General features: G+C 40.0%; 1 protein-coding gene across 3 annotated transcripts; it reads left to right on the top strand.

Annotated features, from left to right (window-relative positions):
- The first annotated feature begins 2,481 nt into the window (after positions 1-2,481).
- Positions 2,482-18,048, top strand: LOC106600549 (COMM domain-containing protein 8). Of its 3 annotated transcripts, XM_014192004.2 has the most exons (6): positions 2,517-2,610; positions 5,135-5,175; positions 5,787-5,942; positions 13,745-13,897; positions 14,211-14,366; positions 17,328-18,048. In XM_014192004.2, exons 3-6 carry the CDS (start codon positions 5,835-5,837, stop codon positions 17,346-17,348), a joined length of 438 nt encoding a protein of 145 aa, XP_014047479.1. In that variant the 5' UTR covers positions 2,517-2,610; positions 5,135-5,175; positions 5,787-5,834; the 3' UTR covers positions 17,349-18,048. The 3 variants fall into 3 exon arrangements, with proteins under 3 accessions (XP_014047462.1, XP_014047470.1, XP_014047479.1); XM_014191987.2 differs by lacking the exon at positions 5,135-5,175 and having other exon boundaries at positions 2,482-2,610; XM_014191995.2 differs by lacking the exon at positions 5,135-5,175 and having other exon boundaries at positions 2,488-2,568.
- Positions 18,049-19,401: the final 1,353 nt, after the last annotated feature.

Raw genomic sequence — 19,401 nt, 5'->3', positions numbered from 1 at the left:
AGTTAAGCCATACAAAAAGACGCTAGCATTACTATTGCTCTTTATATCAATTACTCTAGTGCCCCGCGTTACACCCAGTTGCAAAGAAAACAACAGATGCGAAAATGTTTCAGGAACTTACCCAGTAGTATGCATTGTTCCCTGTGCAACAGTAGGCATTTGTGGTTCTTAAAAACAAAACAAAAATCCGTAGTGATTACATTACCGATCTTAAGAATGTAAAGTAGGTCATATTCATACGTGCGCAGATCTTGTTAAAAAATAAACAACTTGCGCAGCAGCACTAACCAGGGTGTGGGTGAAGAATATTGGGTTTCCACAGCCACATAGTCAAACTGGTCTATCTCGTAAAAGTGTATACAAAAAAATGCGCTTTGAAAGCGCCACTCAGCAGTTGAAACAATGACAAAGATAATTCTACATTTGTTGTTAGCCCAGCTAGCATGGGCACTGACAGTTGTGAATCTGATGCAGCCGAAGAGCTACTGCCCCCTTACCCGGGGGAACACCGAACAACATACGTTGGACCATCGAAGAGGCACAAATATGATGAGAACTATATTGATTTGGGGTTCACTTATATTGGGAGTAGTGCCTTTCCTCAGCCACAGTGTGTTATATGTGCAAAAGAACTATCTCACAACTCGATGAAACCTTGACTCTTGAGCAGACATTTAGGAACAAAACATGCCAATTTGTAAAATAAGCCACAGTAGTTTTTTGAGCGAGAATGAAGACGACTTCTGAGTAGTAAGACATGTATAAAAGCAACATATACCATTAATAAGAAGGGGCTACAAGCATCTTATATGGTGAGCTACCGAGTGGCTAGGACAGGCAAGCCCCATACTATTGTGGAGGACGTAATTATTCCAGCTGCTGCGGATATGGCTGGGACAATGCTGGGGGAAAAGGCCAAAAAACTATACAGACAATGTCTTCATCAAACAACACTGTTTCACGACGCATCAGTGACATGGCAGGAGATGTTTTGAAACAATTACTGCTTCGCATACAAGCCAGTGAATTATTTGTGTTACAGCTAGATGAGTCAACAGACGGATGGACTTTGGTGGTCAAGATGTGTTGGTATCTGTACTGATGGTGCAAAAGCCATGACAGGGAGACATAGTGGAGTGGTAACGCGCGTGCACGTAGTTGCTCCCGACGCCACTTGGGTACCTTGCAGCATCCACCGAAAGGCTCTTGCTGCCAAGGGAATGCCTGACAGCTTGAAAGACGTTTTGGACACTACAGTGAAAATGGTTAACTTTGTTAAAGTAAGGCCACTGAACTCATACATTTTCTGCCCTATGCAATGATATGGACAGCGACAATGTAACACTTTTACAGCATAGAGAAGTGTGCTGGTTATCAATGGGCAAAGTATTGACAAAAAAGGTTTAATAGAGATACGAGCTTAAAGTTTTCTTTACTGACCAACTTTACTGACTAATTTTTACTTGTCTGACCGCTTGCATGATAACGAGTTTCTCACACGACTGGCCTATCTGGGTGATGTTTTTTCTCGCCTGAATGATCTGAATCTAGGATTACAGGGACTCCGCAACTATATTCAATGTGCGGGACAAAATTGAGGCTATGATTAAGAACTTGGAGCTCTTCTCTGTCTGCATTAACAAGGACAACACACAGGTCTTTCCATCATTGTATGATTTTTTTGTGTGCAAATGAACTCAAGCTTACGGACAATGTCAAATGTGATATAGCGAAGCACCTGAGTGAGTTGGGTGTGCAATTACGCAGGTACTTTCCTGAAACGGATGACACAAACAACTGGATTCGTTATCCCTTTCATGCCCTGCCTCCAGTCCACTTACCGATATCTGAACAAGAGAGCCTCACCGGAATTGCAACAAGCGGTTCTGTGAAAATAGAATTTAATCAGAAGTCACTGCCAGATTTATGGATTGGGCTGCGCTCAAAGTATCCTGCCTTGGCAAAACGTGCTGTTAAAACACTAATGCCCTTTGCAACCAAGTACCTATGTACTCATGAGGCATTTCTAAGTTATATTCTTCAATAATCAATGTTTACATATAATTCATTTATATGTCAAAAAAATCGATGTAGCAACTACTGCCCCTTTAAGGTTAGGGGTTAGGCATTGGTCGTGTTCGAGAGCATCAAAATGGTTGCAGGCAACTGCCGACTGACTGATTTACAAATCATCTGTCATCGTAAATAAAATAATGACCCATTATTATTTGTAGATCATTCAGTCATTTATGAATCAAACATTCAAGGAAATTACACTAACGATTGCATTTTACTTTGTTTATAAACATTGGAGGATGGCGCACAATTTATTTATATTTTTTATTTAACTAGGCAAGTAAGTTAAAAACAAATTCTTATTTAAAATGACGGCCTACCCCGGAATACTTTTTTTAAAATAAAATGTTTTCCATAGGCTGATAGCTAACAAATACCTTTACCGGTATAAACCTCATTGCAGAGTCCAATGTAGACTACGCCCCACACGTGACCACTATCAGCTGATTCGTGACGTTAAACACGGAAGGCGGAACTTGACAGCAAAACATGGTACATTTACTTGGCAAATTACCTTCTGAAGAATGTCCAAAAGTAAGAATAATTGAAACATGCAATCGTTACTGTAATTTCCTTGAATGTTTGATTCATAAATGTGCTGGATTTTGTCAGCACAGTCCTGGAGCTAGTCAATGCAATATCAGGAGAACCCGTGCATGCGTTCACTTTTTACATAGTAACGGCGATATTTTTATTTTATATAACTCGGCAAGTCGGTTAAGAACAAATTCTTATTTACAATGACGGCCTACCAAAAGGCCTCATGCGGGAACGGGGGCTTGGGATATTTAAAAAAATAAAAATACAATATAAATATAGGACAAAACACAACACTACATAAAGAGAGACCTAAGACAACATAGCAAGGCAGCAACACATGGTAGCGTCACAAAACATGGTACAAACATTTTTGGGCACAGTCAATAGCACAACGGTCAAGAAGGTAGAGACAACAATACATCACACAAAGCAGCCACAACTATCAGTAAGAGTGTCCACGATTGAGTCTTTGAATGAAGAGATTGAGATAAAACTGTCCAGTTTGAGCGTTAGTTGCAGCTCGTTCCAGTCGCTAGCTACAGCAAACTGAAAAGAGTAGCGATATGTGAACGCTTCCGTAGTACAGCTGTTACACCTTAGCCACTAAAGTGTAGCAAGGACTTTTTTAAACTAACCTCTTCTTTAGGATACACTTTCCCACGTCAATAACGAAGACAGTACCATAAATGCCAACAGTGTCCAGTTGCAGGTGGTTTTACAGAAAACATACGTTCATTAAGGTATTAAATACATGTTTTGTACCTAGTGACAAATGCCACTTGCATGTGTGTAGATCAGTGGCGGTCGGTGCCGTTTAAGATGGAGGACGATATATTTTTTAATGAGTATGGCCTTATTTCTATTACCTCATATTGGATGACTGTCATTCATATTCCATTCACTCAGCTCAATATAATATTTTTTTTTGATTTAGGCTACATACTACATGATAATACAATTTTCCCTATACCCATGAACGTTTACAACGTAGGTGCACAGGTCGAGAGAAATTTGAGTAATTAAGGTGACAGACATTGACACATTCAGTACCACCTTGCACACACTTTCCTGCATCTAGCAGATATAGTCAGCAAGCAGTTTAGCAGTTACGGCGGCCCCAGGGGCAATACATTAATAAAACCAAGTTCTAGTGTTGGATAGCCAGCTAGCTAACATAGCATCTTTCTCTGTTTGAGTAAGCCAAACTAGCTTCCAACATTCCCTAGCTAAGCAAGTGAAGAAAATATGAAATATAGCTATCTCTTGCTTCTTCATTTTTTAACAAATTAATTTGTTCAACTATTGTCTTTCTCTTGCTGAATCAACCTCTTATCACATTTTATGCACTACAATGCAAGCTAGCTGTAACTTGTGCTTTCAGTACTACATTCATTCTCCGATCTTTTGATTGGGTGAACAACCTTTCAGTTCATGCTGCAAGAACTGATAGGTTGGAGGACATCCTCTGGAAGTTGTCATAATTACTGTTTAAGTCTATGGAAGGGGATGAGAACCACGAGCCTACTAGAGTTTTGTATCGATGTCAATGTACCCAGAGGAGGATGGAATTTAGCTCCTCCGGCTACACCATAGTGCTACCCTACTGAGTGCTGTTGAGGCTACTGTAGACCTTCATTGCAAAACAGTGTGTTTTAATCAATTATTTGGTGACGTGAAAATATTTAGTATAGTTTTATCTAAAAAGAATAGCTTTTTTAATGTTTCACTATTTTATTTTTGCCATTCACTGAGGAGGATAGTCCTCCGCTGAGGATCCTCCACTGGTGTAGCTCTTTGTTTTGGTCGCACTGTGTGACATGCTGTCATCTACTTCTACATGTGGCCACGTAGCATAGATGCTGGGAAATGATCATAATAAGAAGAATGTGTCCTACTTATATAGCGCTTTTCAAAGAACCTCAAAGCACACAGAAAGACAACTAATTTAGAAAAACAACATGAGATGGACAGTCATTAGCAGTGGTGTAAAATACTTAAGCAAAAATTCTTTAAAGTACTTAAGTAGTTTTGGGGGGGGGGATCTGTAGGCCTACTTTACTATTTGTATTTTTTACAACTTTTACTTTTACTCTAGTACATTCCTAAAGAAAATCATATACTTTTTACTCCATACATTTGTCCTGACACCCAAAGGTACTTGTTACATTTTGAATGCTTAGTATGAAAGGAAAATGGTCCAATTCATGCACTTATCAAGAGAACATCCCTGGTAATCCCTACTGCCTCTGATCTGGCAGACTCAATTAACACAAATTCTTATTTTGTAAAGAAGAGTGTTGGAGTGTGCCCCAAGAAAATTGTGCTGTTTGTTTAGCTTAATATAAGGAATTTGACATTATTTGTTCTTTTACTTTTGATACTTAAGTATATTTAAAACCAAATACTTTTAGACTTTTACTAGAGTTTAATTTTACTGGATGACTTTCACTTTGACTTGTCATTTTTTGTATCTTTACTTTTACTCAAGTATGATAATTGTGTACTTTTTCCACCACAGGTCATTAGAAAGTTCATGGCTTGAGTGATCATCTGAGGGAGGTAAATACTAGATGTGTGGCAGCTAACATGGCGAGGAACCTCTTCGTGTGGTACAGAACATGGATTTTTCTGAATGTGTTCTCTGATTTTTGTAGAACCACATGCAACGAGGCACAGACAATTATATGATACTTTGTACGTTCTCAATTCAGGAAAGAAGTATCACCAAGAACAGGTTAATTGAAATCTTTCATGCTACACTTTACAGTAGCTAAGGTGTAACGGCTGTATGGAACCATTCGCATATCACCTTTACAATGTGTAGCTACATAGCAACAGGCCATTGTAGGGGTAAAATTTTATTAATAAAATACATTTTCCATTAGCTGGCACGCAAGTGTTAGGGGTCGATTTGGCAAAGTGTTTCATTGTTATAAGCACATGCTGAACCAACAATTGAACAGCAGAGGGAGCATGATGCTTGATTGTAAATCCAAAGCCTACAGATAAGTCGGTTACTCAAAAACACTATGACCACCACACAAACATGGGCATGGCATTGTTTACTGACTTGTTTTGGGTAGATAGATTAAATCCCAGCATAGGCTACAAAAGGACCGCGATACATTTTTTCACGAAGATGATGATGATACACACTTTCTCTCCTCCAGCTATTACACTGGGTGGTAGACGGTGTGTGTGGGCGGGAGCCCCCTCGGATGGCAGACTACGGTAATACGTGGACCCTTGTAGAATGGATGGAGCTCCTCGACTCTCTCTCCTCTCTGTTCCGGCTCGCCGTGGGTAAGAAGACCCCAGACGAAGAGGTGAGACCATAGTCAGTGAGTTTGGAGCTGTCTTTTGAGTTTTATCACGAATGTTTGACTTTGAGTCATGTTCCATGCATGACTGGCCCTTGACTTAGATGTGAGGGGAGTTGGGTTTCTAAGATGTGCAATGCAGTGGCTCACTGGTTTGTGAGGGTTCTTTTGACAGTTATATTGTGTTGGGCTCTTCGGTGTGTATTAGGTTTGTGTTGCACCTCTTGACGGCTGCAATGTATTGTGTATACCGGCAGTGTATTGGATTTGTAAGGAGTGTGAAGAGTATTTGGTTTGGTCAATGTTTCTCAATCCATTCCTGAGGGATGCTCAGGGGGTGTACATTTTGATTGAACCATGTGTTTTATTGCTGGGCAATGGGCACCCCCTTTGTGAGGGCTGCAGTGTGTGGTAAGTTGTGTTTTGTTATGCCTGCAGAGTAGACAGTGGATTTGGTGTGTCAGGTGTATACACTGTGTTGGTCTCAGGTTTCAGTGTGTTTGCCACTCCGGTGGAAGGCAGGCGTCAGGTTTCAGACTCTGCTGGGATATCTACTATCTGTTTTCTGACTCTTGACAGGAGGGGCCTTTGAAAGTTCAACCAGGCATCAGACTACTGTGTTCCCCTAGAATGTATCTTTGGCACGGCTTAGTAACATTCAATGCTAACACCCAGGCCTACATTTTCAATTGATAAACGTTACATACAGTGCCAGATCTACACAACCTACTCCACACTTTCAAAGCAGTTTTATTTTTTATATTTTTTACATTTTCAATATTTAAGGGGAGAAAAATAAGATATCTTGATTGCAAAGGTCTACACACCCCTTTGTGGCACATCTAAATAAGTTTTAAAAAATAGCATTTTCAGAAAAAAATCACGCAATTACGCTGAACAAAATAACATATAAAAATGTCAACGATTTTACCGAGTTACAGTTAGGGTTGCACATTTTGGGGAATATTCATAGGTGGAAACTTTCCGTGGGAATTAACTGGAATATATGGGAATTAACGGGAATATATGCAAATTAATATCATTTAAATGTTGATTTTTTTTTGTATTGGATCTATTTACCATATCATATGGAGGCAGAAACATAAACCTTTTACCTTATCATAAGTAGACATAATTGCAAATGATTAAATCCTTCCAATAGAAATGTTAAAAACTATATAGTTATGAATTGAACTTTAATTAAATGAGTTGACTCTTCACATGGGATGATTTCGCTGAATAACCAAAGAAAGGGAATATTGAGTGATCCCCAATGATCCATCGCATCTCCCAAAAACGACATCTCCTCAATGTCCAACTCTTGAACATCAGACTCTGAGGCCTCATCTTCACTGTCACTTTCCAACCTTGTTGAGGATGGCTCTTTGTCAGGCTCAAAAAGCCTCAAAATGGCCCGGGTGGCCACCAATTTTTCAACCCTTGTATTGGTCAGCCTGTTGCGTGCTTTGGTGTGTGTGTTCCCAAACAAGGATGAAGGATGATGGAGGCAACAGGGGAAAGAGCCTCAGATCCACAAAGTCCCTTCCACCAGGTGGCTGATGATATATGTTGGCACGACCGTCATATTTCATCTCAATCCCAAAGCCCTTGCTTGGAAGTGTACTTTGCCAGACTGCCAAGAACCTTGCCCTCATCCAGGCCAAGGTGGCGAGACACAATAATGATGCCACCATAGGCTTTGTTGATCTCTGTACCAGACAGGATGCTCTTGCCAGCATACTTGGGGTCCAACATGTATGCTGCAGCGTGAATGGGCTTCAGGCAGAAGTCTTCATGCTTTTTGATGTATTTCAGAACTGCAATTTTCTCTGCTTGGAGCAACAGTGAAGTGGGCAGGGCAGTACAGATTTCTTCTCAAGCAGAGTCTGAACATCAGACAGGATGGCATTGTCTCCCTCAATCTGTGAAATGGCTACTGTTATAGGTTTCAAGAGTTTCAGGCTGCTTACCACTCTCCCAAAATACATCATCCAGGAGGATCCTCTTGATGGGGCTGTCCATATCAGCAGACTGTGATTTGGCCATTTCTTGGAGAGACTCCTTCCCCTCCAGGAGACTGTCAAACATGACAACACTACCCCAACATGTGTTGCTGGGCAGCTTCAATGTGGTGCTCTTATTCTTCTCACTTTGCTTGGTGAGGTAGATTGCTGCTATAACTTGATGACCCTTCACATACCTAACCATTTCCTTAGCTCTCTTGTAGAGTGTATCCATTGTTTTCAGTGCCATGATGTCCTTGAGGAGCAGATTCAAGGCATGAACAGCACAGCCAATGGGTGTGATGTGAGGGTAGGACTCCTCCACTTTAGACCAAGCAGCCTTCATGTTCGCAGCATTGTCTGTCACCAGTGCAAATACCTTCTGTGGCCCAAGATCATTGACTGCCTTCAGCTTATCTGCAATGTAGAGACCGGTGTGTCTGTTGTCCCTTGTGTCTGTGCTCTTGTAGAATACTGGTTGAGGGGTGGAGATGATGTAGTTAATTATTCCTTGCCCACGAACATTCGACCACCCATCAGAGATGATTGCAATACAGTCTGCTTTCTCTATGATTTGCTTGACCTTCACTTGAACTCTGTTGAACTCTGCATCCAGCAAATGAATAGATAAAGCATGCCTGGTTGGAGGGGTGTATGCTGGGCGAAGAACATTCAGAAATCTCTTCCAATACACATTGCCTGTGAGCATCAGAGGTGAACCAGTTGCATACACAGCTCAAGCATCAGCATTTCTCTGACTACGTTCCTCCATTGACTCAAAAAAACGTTGGATTCCAGGAGGACTATGAGCTGTTGCTATCGATAAGGTGTCTGATTAATAATTTTCACCTCGAATAGAAGTAGAGGGACTTTTGTCAGAGGTTGACTGTTGTGAGCGCTGAGGGAACTTTATGCACTTGGCCAGATGATTCTGTATCTTTGTTGTATTCTTCACATATGATTTGGCACAGTATTTGCAAATGTACACAGCTTTTCCTTCTACATTAGCCACAGTGAAATGTCTCCACACATCAGACAGTGCCCATAGGCATTTTCCTGTAAAGAATAGAAAAGGTATAGCAAAACAAAAATACAATTCCATGTACAGATAGATTAAACAACTCCTTTGTAAGATAAATGTTTTAAAATGAAACATGTATGGAAACAGGTGAATTAACACCCTCAGTTAGCAGGCTCAAGCAAGCTAAAACCCACATGGTAGCAAGAACTAACTAGCAGAAATTGTTAACAAGTTAGAAATGATTTAAACAGAGTTTTCTGTAGGCGACTATTTACTAGTTAACAAAAAAGCATGTATATCATATAAAATATATTCACCCAACCCAGTATTGTAATCAAAACTTACCAGAAAGCATGTAGTCCTTGGCTCAGACAGTGTAGTAGTGTGGGCTCAATAGCTTCTCATTCGTGTGCAAGAATCAGCTGTACATGTGATGGAAGAATGCAATGTGCATGCAGAGGGTTGCAATTCCATTGCATTGGGGATAGTTTAACCAAAATATGCCACAAGACCTAGAATTGCCTTATGTGTATCCCACAAAAAAGGTTCACTGTTATAAGCTAACTTTTTTGATGAATTTAAGCAAAATTCACCAAATTCCCGGGCTTAACTTCCCATGGAAAATTTCCTGAAAAAAATTCTGGAAATTTACCGGAAAGTTTCCGACCCTTTGCAACCATAGTTACAATTCATATAAGGAAATTTGTGAATTGAAATATATTCATTAGGTCCTAATCTATGGATTTCACATGACTGGGAATACAGATATGCATTTTTTGGTCACAGATACCTTTTTTTTATTTTTTTAAGTAGGCCTGTGGATCAGAATCAGTCAGTGTCTGGTGTGACCACCATTTTCCTCAAGCAGCGCGACACATCTCCTTCGCATAGAGTTGATCAGGCTTCTTCACCTGAAGGATCGTCTGAGACCAGCTTCCCGGACAGCTGTCAATTGCACGCTCCCTCAAAACTTGAGACATCTGTGGCTTTCTGTTTTGTGACAACTTCACATTTTAGAGTGGCCTTTTATTGTTTCCAGCACAAGGTGCACCTGTGTAATGATTATGCGGTTTAATCAGCTTTTTGATTAGCCACACCTGTCAGGTGGATGGACCAACACTTTGTGTTGCATTTTATATTTTTGTTCGGTGTAGTTTCGTTTGTGCAAAAGTAATAGTGGGAAAAATAGATGGGATCATTTTTGAATAACTTCCTCTTTCTCAGTAAAATTCAAACAGATTTAACCTCAAAGCCAACAAAGTGCTTTAAAAATGTGTATATAGTTACAGATCAGGTGAAGGTGATGAAACAATTCCAAAATTCCTTAATAACTCTTTGAATATGGACAAGTATGGCAATTAAGCTGTTGATGGTGTTACATATCAACTGGGTACTGAGAGGATCTGTCAGTCCTTCCTAACAGAGCTATGGGAGAGAATGAGAACTGCTCAGAGATATCACTATAAGGCCAATGGTGATTTTAAAACAGACACTGAGTTCATTTCCTGAGCTGTGAGAACTGTGGATGAATTAGCAACATTGCGTTCATTTCCCATTACTGACAGTGGAAAGAAGAAAGCATGTGCTGAAAAAAAACATTCCAAATCATCCTTCCTGTTTGCAAAATGGTCATTTATGAAATAATAACAGAACATAGCAAATAAATTAACTTTTTTGCAAAAACTTTCGGTTTAGGGCAAATCCAACACGACACATCACAGAGTGAACCTTCCATATTTTCAAGAATTGTGGCGGCATCATCATGTTATGTTATTATTGTCACCGGCAGGGACTGGGGAGTTTTGTCAGGACCAAAATAAATATGAAAAAACATAGTATTCTGAAGACCTCACACTAGGATATAGATTTATGTTTGAGGGCAATAAATGATAAGGCCATAGACACACAAGTGGTCTTCCATGAGGTGTTCAGTGATTCTGAGTCGTCTAGTCTCATCCCTGACTTAAATCTGTGTGAAAATCAGCGACAATACTTGAATATTGCTGTCCATCAATGATCTACAACCAAATTGAATGAGCTTGATCAATTTTGACAAGAACAATGGATAGATGTTGCCCTAAGGGCTGTGCAAAGTTGGTGGTGCCCTAAGGGCTGTGCAAAGTTGGTGGTGTGAAGGGGTGTGAAGACCTACTAAATCAATAAATCTTCATTTTTTTAAATAGTTTTCTTTCACTTTGAAAGTGTGAAGTAGACTGTCAATCAGTGGGGTAAAATCCTAATTTAATCTATTTTTTAAACATTTTAATGTAAGGGAGCAAAATGTGACAACTGTGCAAAGGTTGTGTAGACGTTCTCTAGGCACTATATTAATTAATTTAGTAGCAAAGTTATTTCAGTAGCGAGTTATTGACAATACTAATGAAATATTACAGGGACACAGACTCATCTGTTTCAGTTGCGAAACTAAATGTTTTATGTGTAAATAGAATTACAGGCAGACTGAAACAAGACCAGCCATTTGATATTCATTGCACAATCACCAGCTGTGGCACAAGATGGGAAAGACGAGCTGCGGAACATATTTACAAAAGTCATGTTGTATTAATAAATATTGTATGTCCAGTGTTGAGTTTGTGTATCATGTGTGTTGTTTAATGTAGGCCAATGTGCAGGTAACTGCCAAAATAAAGGAAACACCAACATAAAGTGTCTTAACCTGTTTGGGATAGGGGGCAGTATTTTCACGGCCGGATAAAAAAACATACCCGATTTTAATCTGGTTACTACTCCTGCCCAGAAACTAGAATATGCATATAATTAGTAGATTTGGATAGAAAACACTTTATAGTTTCCAATTACTGTTTGAATGGTGTCTGTGAGTATAACAGAACTCATATGGCAGGCCAAAACCTGAGAAGATTCCATACAGGAAGTGCCCTGTCTGACAATTTGTTGTCCTTCTGTAGCATCTCTATCGAAAATACAGCATCTGTGCTGTAACGTAACATTTTCTAAGGCTTCCATTGGCTCTCAGAAGGTGCCAGAAAGTGTAATGGGGTGTCTGCTGTCTCTGGGCGAAGAACAGCAGGATACATTTTTAGTGGTCAGCCTGGGAACAGTGACACTGGAGATGCGCGTCCACGAGACTACTCAATTTTTTTCTTTCAGCCTTTGAATGAATACAAAGTCGCCTGGTTGGAATATTATCGCTATTTTACGAGAAAAATAGCATACAAATTGATTTTAAACAGCGTTTGACATGCTTCGAAGTACGGTAATGGAATATTTTGAATTTTTTTGTCACGAAATGCGCTCGTGCGTCACCCTTCGGATAGTGACCTCAACGCACGAACAAAACGGAGCTATTTGAATATAACTATGGATTATTTGGAACCAAAACAACATTTGTTGTTGAAGTAGAAGTCCTGGGAGTGCATTTTGACGAAGAACAGCAAAGGTAATCCAATTTTTCTTATCGTAATTCTGAGTTTAGTGAGCACCAAACTTGGTGGGTGTCAAATTAGCTAGCCTGTGATGGCCGAGCTATCTACTCAGAATATTGCAAAATGTGCTTTCGCCGAAAAGCTATTTTAAAATCTGACACCGCGATTGCATAAAGGAGTTCTGTATCTATAGTTCTTAAAATAATTTATGTTTTTTGTGAACGTTTATCATGAGTAATTTAGTAAATTCACCGGAAGTTTGCAGTGGGTATGCTAGTTCTGAACATCACATGCTAATGTAAAAAGCTGGTTTTTGATATAAATATGAACTTGATTGAACAAAACATGCATGTATTGTATAACATAATGTCCTAGGAGTGTCATCTGATGAAGATCATCAAAGGTTAGTGCTGCATTTAGCTGTGGTTTTGGTTTTTGTGACATATATGCTTGCTTTGAAAATGGCTGTGTGATTATTTTTGGCAGGGTACTCTCCTGACATAATCTAATGTTTTGCTTTCGCTGTAAAGCCTTTTTGAAATCGGACAATGTGGTTAGATTAACGAGAGTCTTGTCTTTAAAATGGCGTAAAATAGTCATATGTTTGAGAAATTGAAGTTATAGCATTTTTGAGGTATTTGTATTTCGCGTCACGCTCTACCATTGGATATTGGTGAGCGGAACATCTGTCCCTAAAAATTAATAGGGCACTGGGCTACCACGAGCCGCCAGAACATTTTTTACATTTACATTTGAGTCATTTAGCAGACGCTCTTATCCAGAGCGACTTACAGTAGTGAATGCATACATGAATTGCATCCCCCCCGTGGGAATCGAACCCACAACCCTGGCGTTGCAAACACCATGCGTTGCAAACACCATGCTCTACCAACTGAGCTACAGAACAGCTTCAATGCTCCTTGGCATAGATTTGACAAGTGTCTGGAAATCTATTGGAGGGATATGACACCATTCTTTAATGAGAAATTCTATAATTTGGTGTTTTGTTGAGGGTGGTGGAAAACGCTGTCTTAGGCGCCGCTCCAGAATCTCCCATAAGTGTTCAATTGGGTAGAGGTCTGGTGACTTACACACATTCTTTAAACCACCTATGCTCCTTTACAAATTCACTGAGATGTCTTAAATATGACCCTAAGCATTATGGGATATTAATTGCTCCACACCTGTGTGGAAGCACCTGCCTTCAATATATTTGGTATCCCTCATTTACTGAAGTGTTTCCTTTATTTTGGCAGTTACCTGTACCATCCCACACAAGTTATTTAGAATTTGAACTGTGTAGTTTGCCAATAATATTGAATATACAGTATGAGTGATTTATTGATTACTGCAACTGCCAACCTCTTCTGCTTTGGGCAGGTGCTGGCATCGTTGGCAGACGTGGGCAGTGGGTATGGGGAGGCTGTGCTGACTGTCCTGAGGGCCAGACGAGAGGAGATCCGTCAGGCGCTGGTGGAGAGGACCAATAATGTGTCCAGCTCTACCCTCCAGGATTTTGACTGGCAGATAAAGGTGAATTCCCTGCACTATAGTGAGGAGACAACAATCTCCGTTTGATTGGGAAACTGATTGGTCAGGACTCCTTTGAATTTTTTTATTTATTTTTTCTATCTCAAAGGAATATCTTGGTTAAATACAGGTCAAATGAAAAAAGTGTTTTTACTTGGTAGGCAGAAATTACGTGAGAAATTACGCTTTATCAGTCATTGATTTGGGGTGAAATACTGAGGTGTATGGTTCACTACCTATGCTACTACTGCTACCACAATGATTTCTATACATTTGAATCCTAAGCCTTTCTCTCGCTCTCTGTTTCTCTGTTCAGCTGGCATTGTCCAGCGATAAGATCTCATCTCTCCATACCCCTTTACTCAACCTCCGTTTGGATGTGAAGGAGAATGGTGCCCTGAAGCCTCTGTCTGTCGAGATGAACAGAGAGGAATTACAAACACTCATCAGCTCATTGGAGGCTGCCAATAAGGTACAACCTCCGGGGGGACACGTGCATACACTTATACACAAATTATTAGGGTATTGGCTTGTGTGGGTCATTGCCGATCGAATGCGTTTGTGTCTGTGTCAGTGTGTTTGTCCAATGTTTCAGTGGTGCATAGTTATGCAAAGCATGTGTGTGAGTGCTTGCATGTATGCGTGTTTGAGTTTGGCCAGCATCAGTGGAGGGTATGATTTGGATAGCTTGAGAACAGTTTATGGCAGTTCCACCAATAGTCTAATATCATTACACCTACTGATGTCAGAGGCGCAATAGCCGGTGATTTCTGCCAGCCTTTGTGCCTTCATTCACTTAATGTTTTTTTTCCCCCAGTCTCTCCATATTCCCTGTCGTAGAAGACATTTGTGTGTATATTACAGGAGTGCTTTTATACAGAAATATATTCGTATCCTAACTGCAGTTCATAGTCTGACTGTACACTTCCCCTCGTTAGCACTCCTCCCACAAGTCTCCAGAAAACTTGTGTTTTGGGACCGAGAGTTAGCTTTTCATTAAAACGTTAGATGACAAAAGGTCCTAGCGTGTGAGGAACATGTTTGCTGTCCTCAAATGCTAGTCAGCTAGCTAATATTTAGAAGAAAATGTTAAATCGTTTGGCTAGAGTCATGCTAACCCGTTTGCAATCCGTTTAGCATTGATTGCTAGCTACAGAGGTTAGCTGGCTAGTTAGCTACAATAGTTAGCTACAGCCATCAGTTGTTGTGTTATCGTATTTTGCCTATTCCACCGTTTGTAAAATGCATACTGGCATTTGAATATAGCGCAGGAATAGGGAATCTAGACACACTGTGGACACGGTAGACACATTTAAATGTACACCATCGTTCAAAAGTTTTGAGTAACTTAGAAATGTCCTTGTTTTTGAAAGAAAAGTAAAAAATGTTGTACATTTAAAATAACATCAAATTGATCAGAATTAGTGTAGACATTGTTAATATTTGTAAATGACTATTGGAGCTGGAAACGGCAGATTGTTTTATACAGAATATAGGCGTACAGAGGCCCATTATCAGCAACCATCACGCCTGTGTTCCAGTGGCACGTTGTGTTAGCTAATCCTAGTTTATCATTTTAAAAGGCTAATTGATTATTAGAAAACCCTTTTTCAATTATGTTAGCACAGCTGAAAACTGTTGTGCTGATTTAAAGAAGCAATACAACTGGCCTCCTTTAGACTAGTTTAGTATCTGGAGCATCAGCATTTGTGGGTTCGATTACAGGCTCAAAATGGCCAGAAACAAAAAACTTTCTTCTGAAACTCGTCAGTCTATTCTTGTTCTGAGAAATGAAGGCTATTCCAGGCGAGAAATTGCCAAGAAGGCATCTCCTCTTCACTGTTGACGTTGAGACTGGTGTTTTGCGGGTACTATTTAGTGACGCTGCCAGTTGAGGACTTATGTTTCTCAAACTAGACACTCTAATGTACTTGTCCTCTTGCTCAGTTGTGCACTGGGGCCTCCCACTCCTCTTTCTATTCTGGTTAGAGCCAGTTTGCACTGTTCTGTGAAGGGAGTAGTAGTACACAGCGTTGTATGAGATCTTCAGTTTCTTGGCAATTTCTCACATGGAATAGACTGAATAGTTTCAGAAGAAAGTTCTGTGTTTCTGGCCATTTTGAGCCTGTAATTGAACCCACAATTGCTGATGCTCCAGATACTCAACTAGTCTAAAGAAGGCCAGTTTTATTGCTTCTTTAATCAGCACAACAGGTTTCAGCTGTGCTAACATAATTGCAAAAGGGTTTTCTAATGATCAATTAGCCTTTTAAAATGATGAACTTGGATTAGCTAACACAACGTGCCATTGGAACACAGGAGTGATGGTTGCTGATAATGGACCTCTGTACGCCTATGTAGATATTCTGTAAAAAATCTGCCGTTTCCAGCTACAATAGTCATTTACAACATCAACAATGTCTACACTATTTCTGATCAATTTGATGTTATTTTAATGGAAAAAAAAGTTGCTTTTGTTTCAAAAACAAGGACATTTCTAAGTGACCCCAAATTTTTGAACGGTAGTGTAGGTATAGATTCATGACTCATTCGGAATTCCATAAACAGAACTCTTATGATCAGAATACTAAAGCTGCGTGAACTGTCAAGTCTAGACACGGCCCTAGAGAGCCCTTCTCCTATATACACACTGATATTTTCTTTGACAGCATAGGTCTCAAAGGTACTGCCTATCTCCAGTTTAAAGATGTCAATTTATTATTCTACTTTTGAGTTTATTGGCAGTTTGTAAATAAACAAAAAATGGTCATACCAACAGCTACCGTGCTGGAGTGTGTATAGTCTGAACAGGTATAAAGCCAATGTTGGTGATATACTGCAACCTGCAGTTATGAAATGTTTGCCTAGGAATGTAATTAATTGGCTGACCCCCTCCTGCTGACCTGGGTTCTTTCTAGAGCCCGACCGATATATCGGTTCACCGATATTAGCCTTTTAACACTATATCGGCTGATAACTCCACTGATAACCGCTATTCAATAAATAGGATGAAAAAAGGGAATCTCATGCTTATCTGAACACTTGCTGCCATTCTCATGTATGATATCAATATTGGAAGCATAGTTATTGGACAATTGCTCTTCTGGATGGCAATTTGAGAACAGTGTGGAAAAATGACACTTTTCAGTTCCCTGCTGTTAAACAGTATGTCGGCAGATATATTGGTAAGTTTTGCCCCCTCAAAAAATCAGAATCGGTATCGGACCCCAAAAATCATATCATTCGGGCTCTAATCCTTTCTTAACCCATAGTAAGTCCCACCAAGTTAACGACTTTAAAATGGTGGAAGCCCTCAATGGTGCTGTCTATGCTAAAGCACGATTTGTGGCACAGGAGCTCTCTAGCCATCTCTATGTGCACACTTTACCTCTGTGTTTGTATCCTGACAGTGTGTGTGTTTGTGACCTTACAGGTGGTACTACAGCTGAAGTGATGGCGTCGATGGACATTTCACTGTGCCCTTTTATTTATGGCTCTTATTAAGGGGATGTGTTATGTCATCATAGAGGGACACTGAGCTATGATGCAGGGAAATAACTCTTAGCCTTCAACCCACTAGGCACTGATTCCTTACACCTCGATCACACCTACAGCGTCATTGCACAAAATAGTACACAGCATCATCTGGATATGTGTACAACAAAAGTTCAACATTCACCTTCTACACATATAATTTGATGCATACGTTCGATAAATCTAACGCATGCACCACACAGAACGCACTGCAACTGCCTCTGCAACACAATGCTGCAAGGCACATGCAGTGTTCCATTGGAAATGAATGTACTTCTGGTGTACCAAAACGCAATGATGCTGTCTGTGTGATCGAGGCGTTACACTTCACCTCTAATGGGTACTCGATCACTCCCCTAATGAATTCAAAAGCATTGAATTTGTGTAAGCATGGGATAGTGGGTGTTGCACCATATTCCTTTTATTCCATTTCTTTTAAATCCATGAGGGGGAGTGAATGAGTGCACATTTTGGGGAGAAGGTTAGAGAATCTTACTGCAGCCTGAGATATATTCCCAAGACTGCAGCAGTCTTTTTTTTGTACTTGTTGTTTTGCTGTTTTTTGTTGTTGGTTGTAATCCATTCCATTACTGTATAAAAAAATATGAATGTTTAACCTTTATTTGACCTTTTCTTCAATGGAATGTATTTTTGAGCTCTAGGCTGTCTCCATACTCTGAAATGGCTTCATCTCTTTGTCTCTCGTCCTTCCTGATCTCTGTTGATTGGCTAGGTTAAAATATTGGCAAGGTCATCCATCTCCAGAGGCAATGTTATATATCAGACCAAATAATACCCCTTCCATGAGGGTTGCACTAACGTTATATATCAGACCAAATAATACCCCTTCCATGAAGGTTGAAAAGGCCCTTTTCATCTGTCTATTGAATATTTAATACAGATCACACTGTGCAAAATCTTCCTTTGCGTATGCCTGTGTACTAGTCAGCATGCCTATGATGTTATGCATGAAAACAGCAGCGGGGGGTAGTGAGTCATGGAGGGCCTAACTTTCCCTGTTTTCCTAAATTCATCACATCTGGACCACAATATGGCAATGCTATAATGCATTCAAGTTTTGATGAGATATAAAAAAGAAAGACCACGTTGCATGAGAACCCAGTGCGTGTTCTAGTTGGCCAAATACAGGATATGCAGTTACTGTAGTCTTTTCTAATAGAAGTAACCTGGCCTTGCAAGATTGGCTAGATATTTAGAGGCAGTGAGACCACAGCGGTTCATCTTGCCTGAAGAAATACACACAGAGTGCAAATGATACCGTGGCATTCTATTGGGTGCACGGAAATGTTTTACATAATGACCAAACTGGCTCCTCGCCTGCATGTTGAGTTGGTCTATCCCCACCAGACAGATCAGGACACGCAGGTTGAAATATCAAACATTTATTTGGGGACAGGTCAAAACACATATGAAATATTCATGGATATTTAACTAGCTAGCTTGCTGTTGCTAGGTAATTTGTTCTGGGATATAAACATTGGGTTGTTATTTTAGCTGAAAGGTTCTTTTTGTTGCTGGATCTTTGTAGAATTTGGACAAATTGAGTCACAAAATTGTGTGTTCTCTACTCCCAACAATTAATCCACAGATAAAAGGGGAAACCTAGTTAGTTTCTAGTAATCTCTCCTCGTTCAGTCTTCTGTGGATTTTATATGGCGGTTGGAAACCAACTTCAAGGTGCATTACCGCAATCAACTGGACTGGAGTGTGGAGCTCATTCATCTTACAATCGCCCACATGGGTATATGCTCTTAAAAACAAATGAGGAGATGGGAGAGGCAGGACTTGCAGCGCAGACGTTCGCGAGCAGTTTGGATGAAATTATTGAATAACATGTATGTACAATTTATTTTGAAAAGCTCACGCACACAAGGCGGGCGGTGTGGTCAGCATGTTATGGGCCTAATAGTAAAGATGTAATTTAACTGTAAATATGTGTTACATTTTAATGT

Source organism: Salmo salar, chromosome ssa01 (assembly GCF_905237065.1).
Source record: "Salmo salar chromosome ssa01, Ssal_v3.1, whole genome shotgun sequence".
NCBI lineage: Eukaryota > Metazoa > Chordata > Actinopteri > Salmoniformes > Salmonidae > Salmo > Salmo salar.
Note: the sequence above shows the minus strand (reverse complement) of the source record. Positions and strands in the feature narration are given on the sequence as shown.

Excerpts from the sequence above, each read along its gene's own strand:
- LOC106600549 (XM_014191987.2), top strand. The coding sequence starts at position 2,566 with ATGGTACATTTACTTGGCAAATTACCTTCTGAAGAATGTCCAAAA. Across the intron at positions 13,898-14,210 it reads ATTTTGACTGGCAGATAAAG|CTGGCATTGTCCAGCGATAA; the intron begins GTGAATTCCCTG and ends TTCTCTGTTCAG. Across the intron at positions 14,367-17,327 it reads CATTGGAGGCTGCCAATAAG|GTGGTACTACAGCTGAAGTG; the intron begins GTACAACCTCCG and ends GTGACCTTACAG.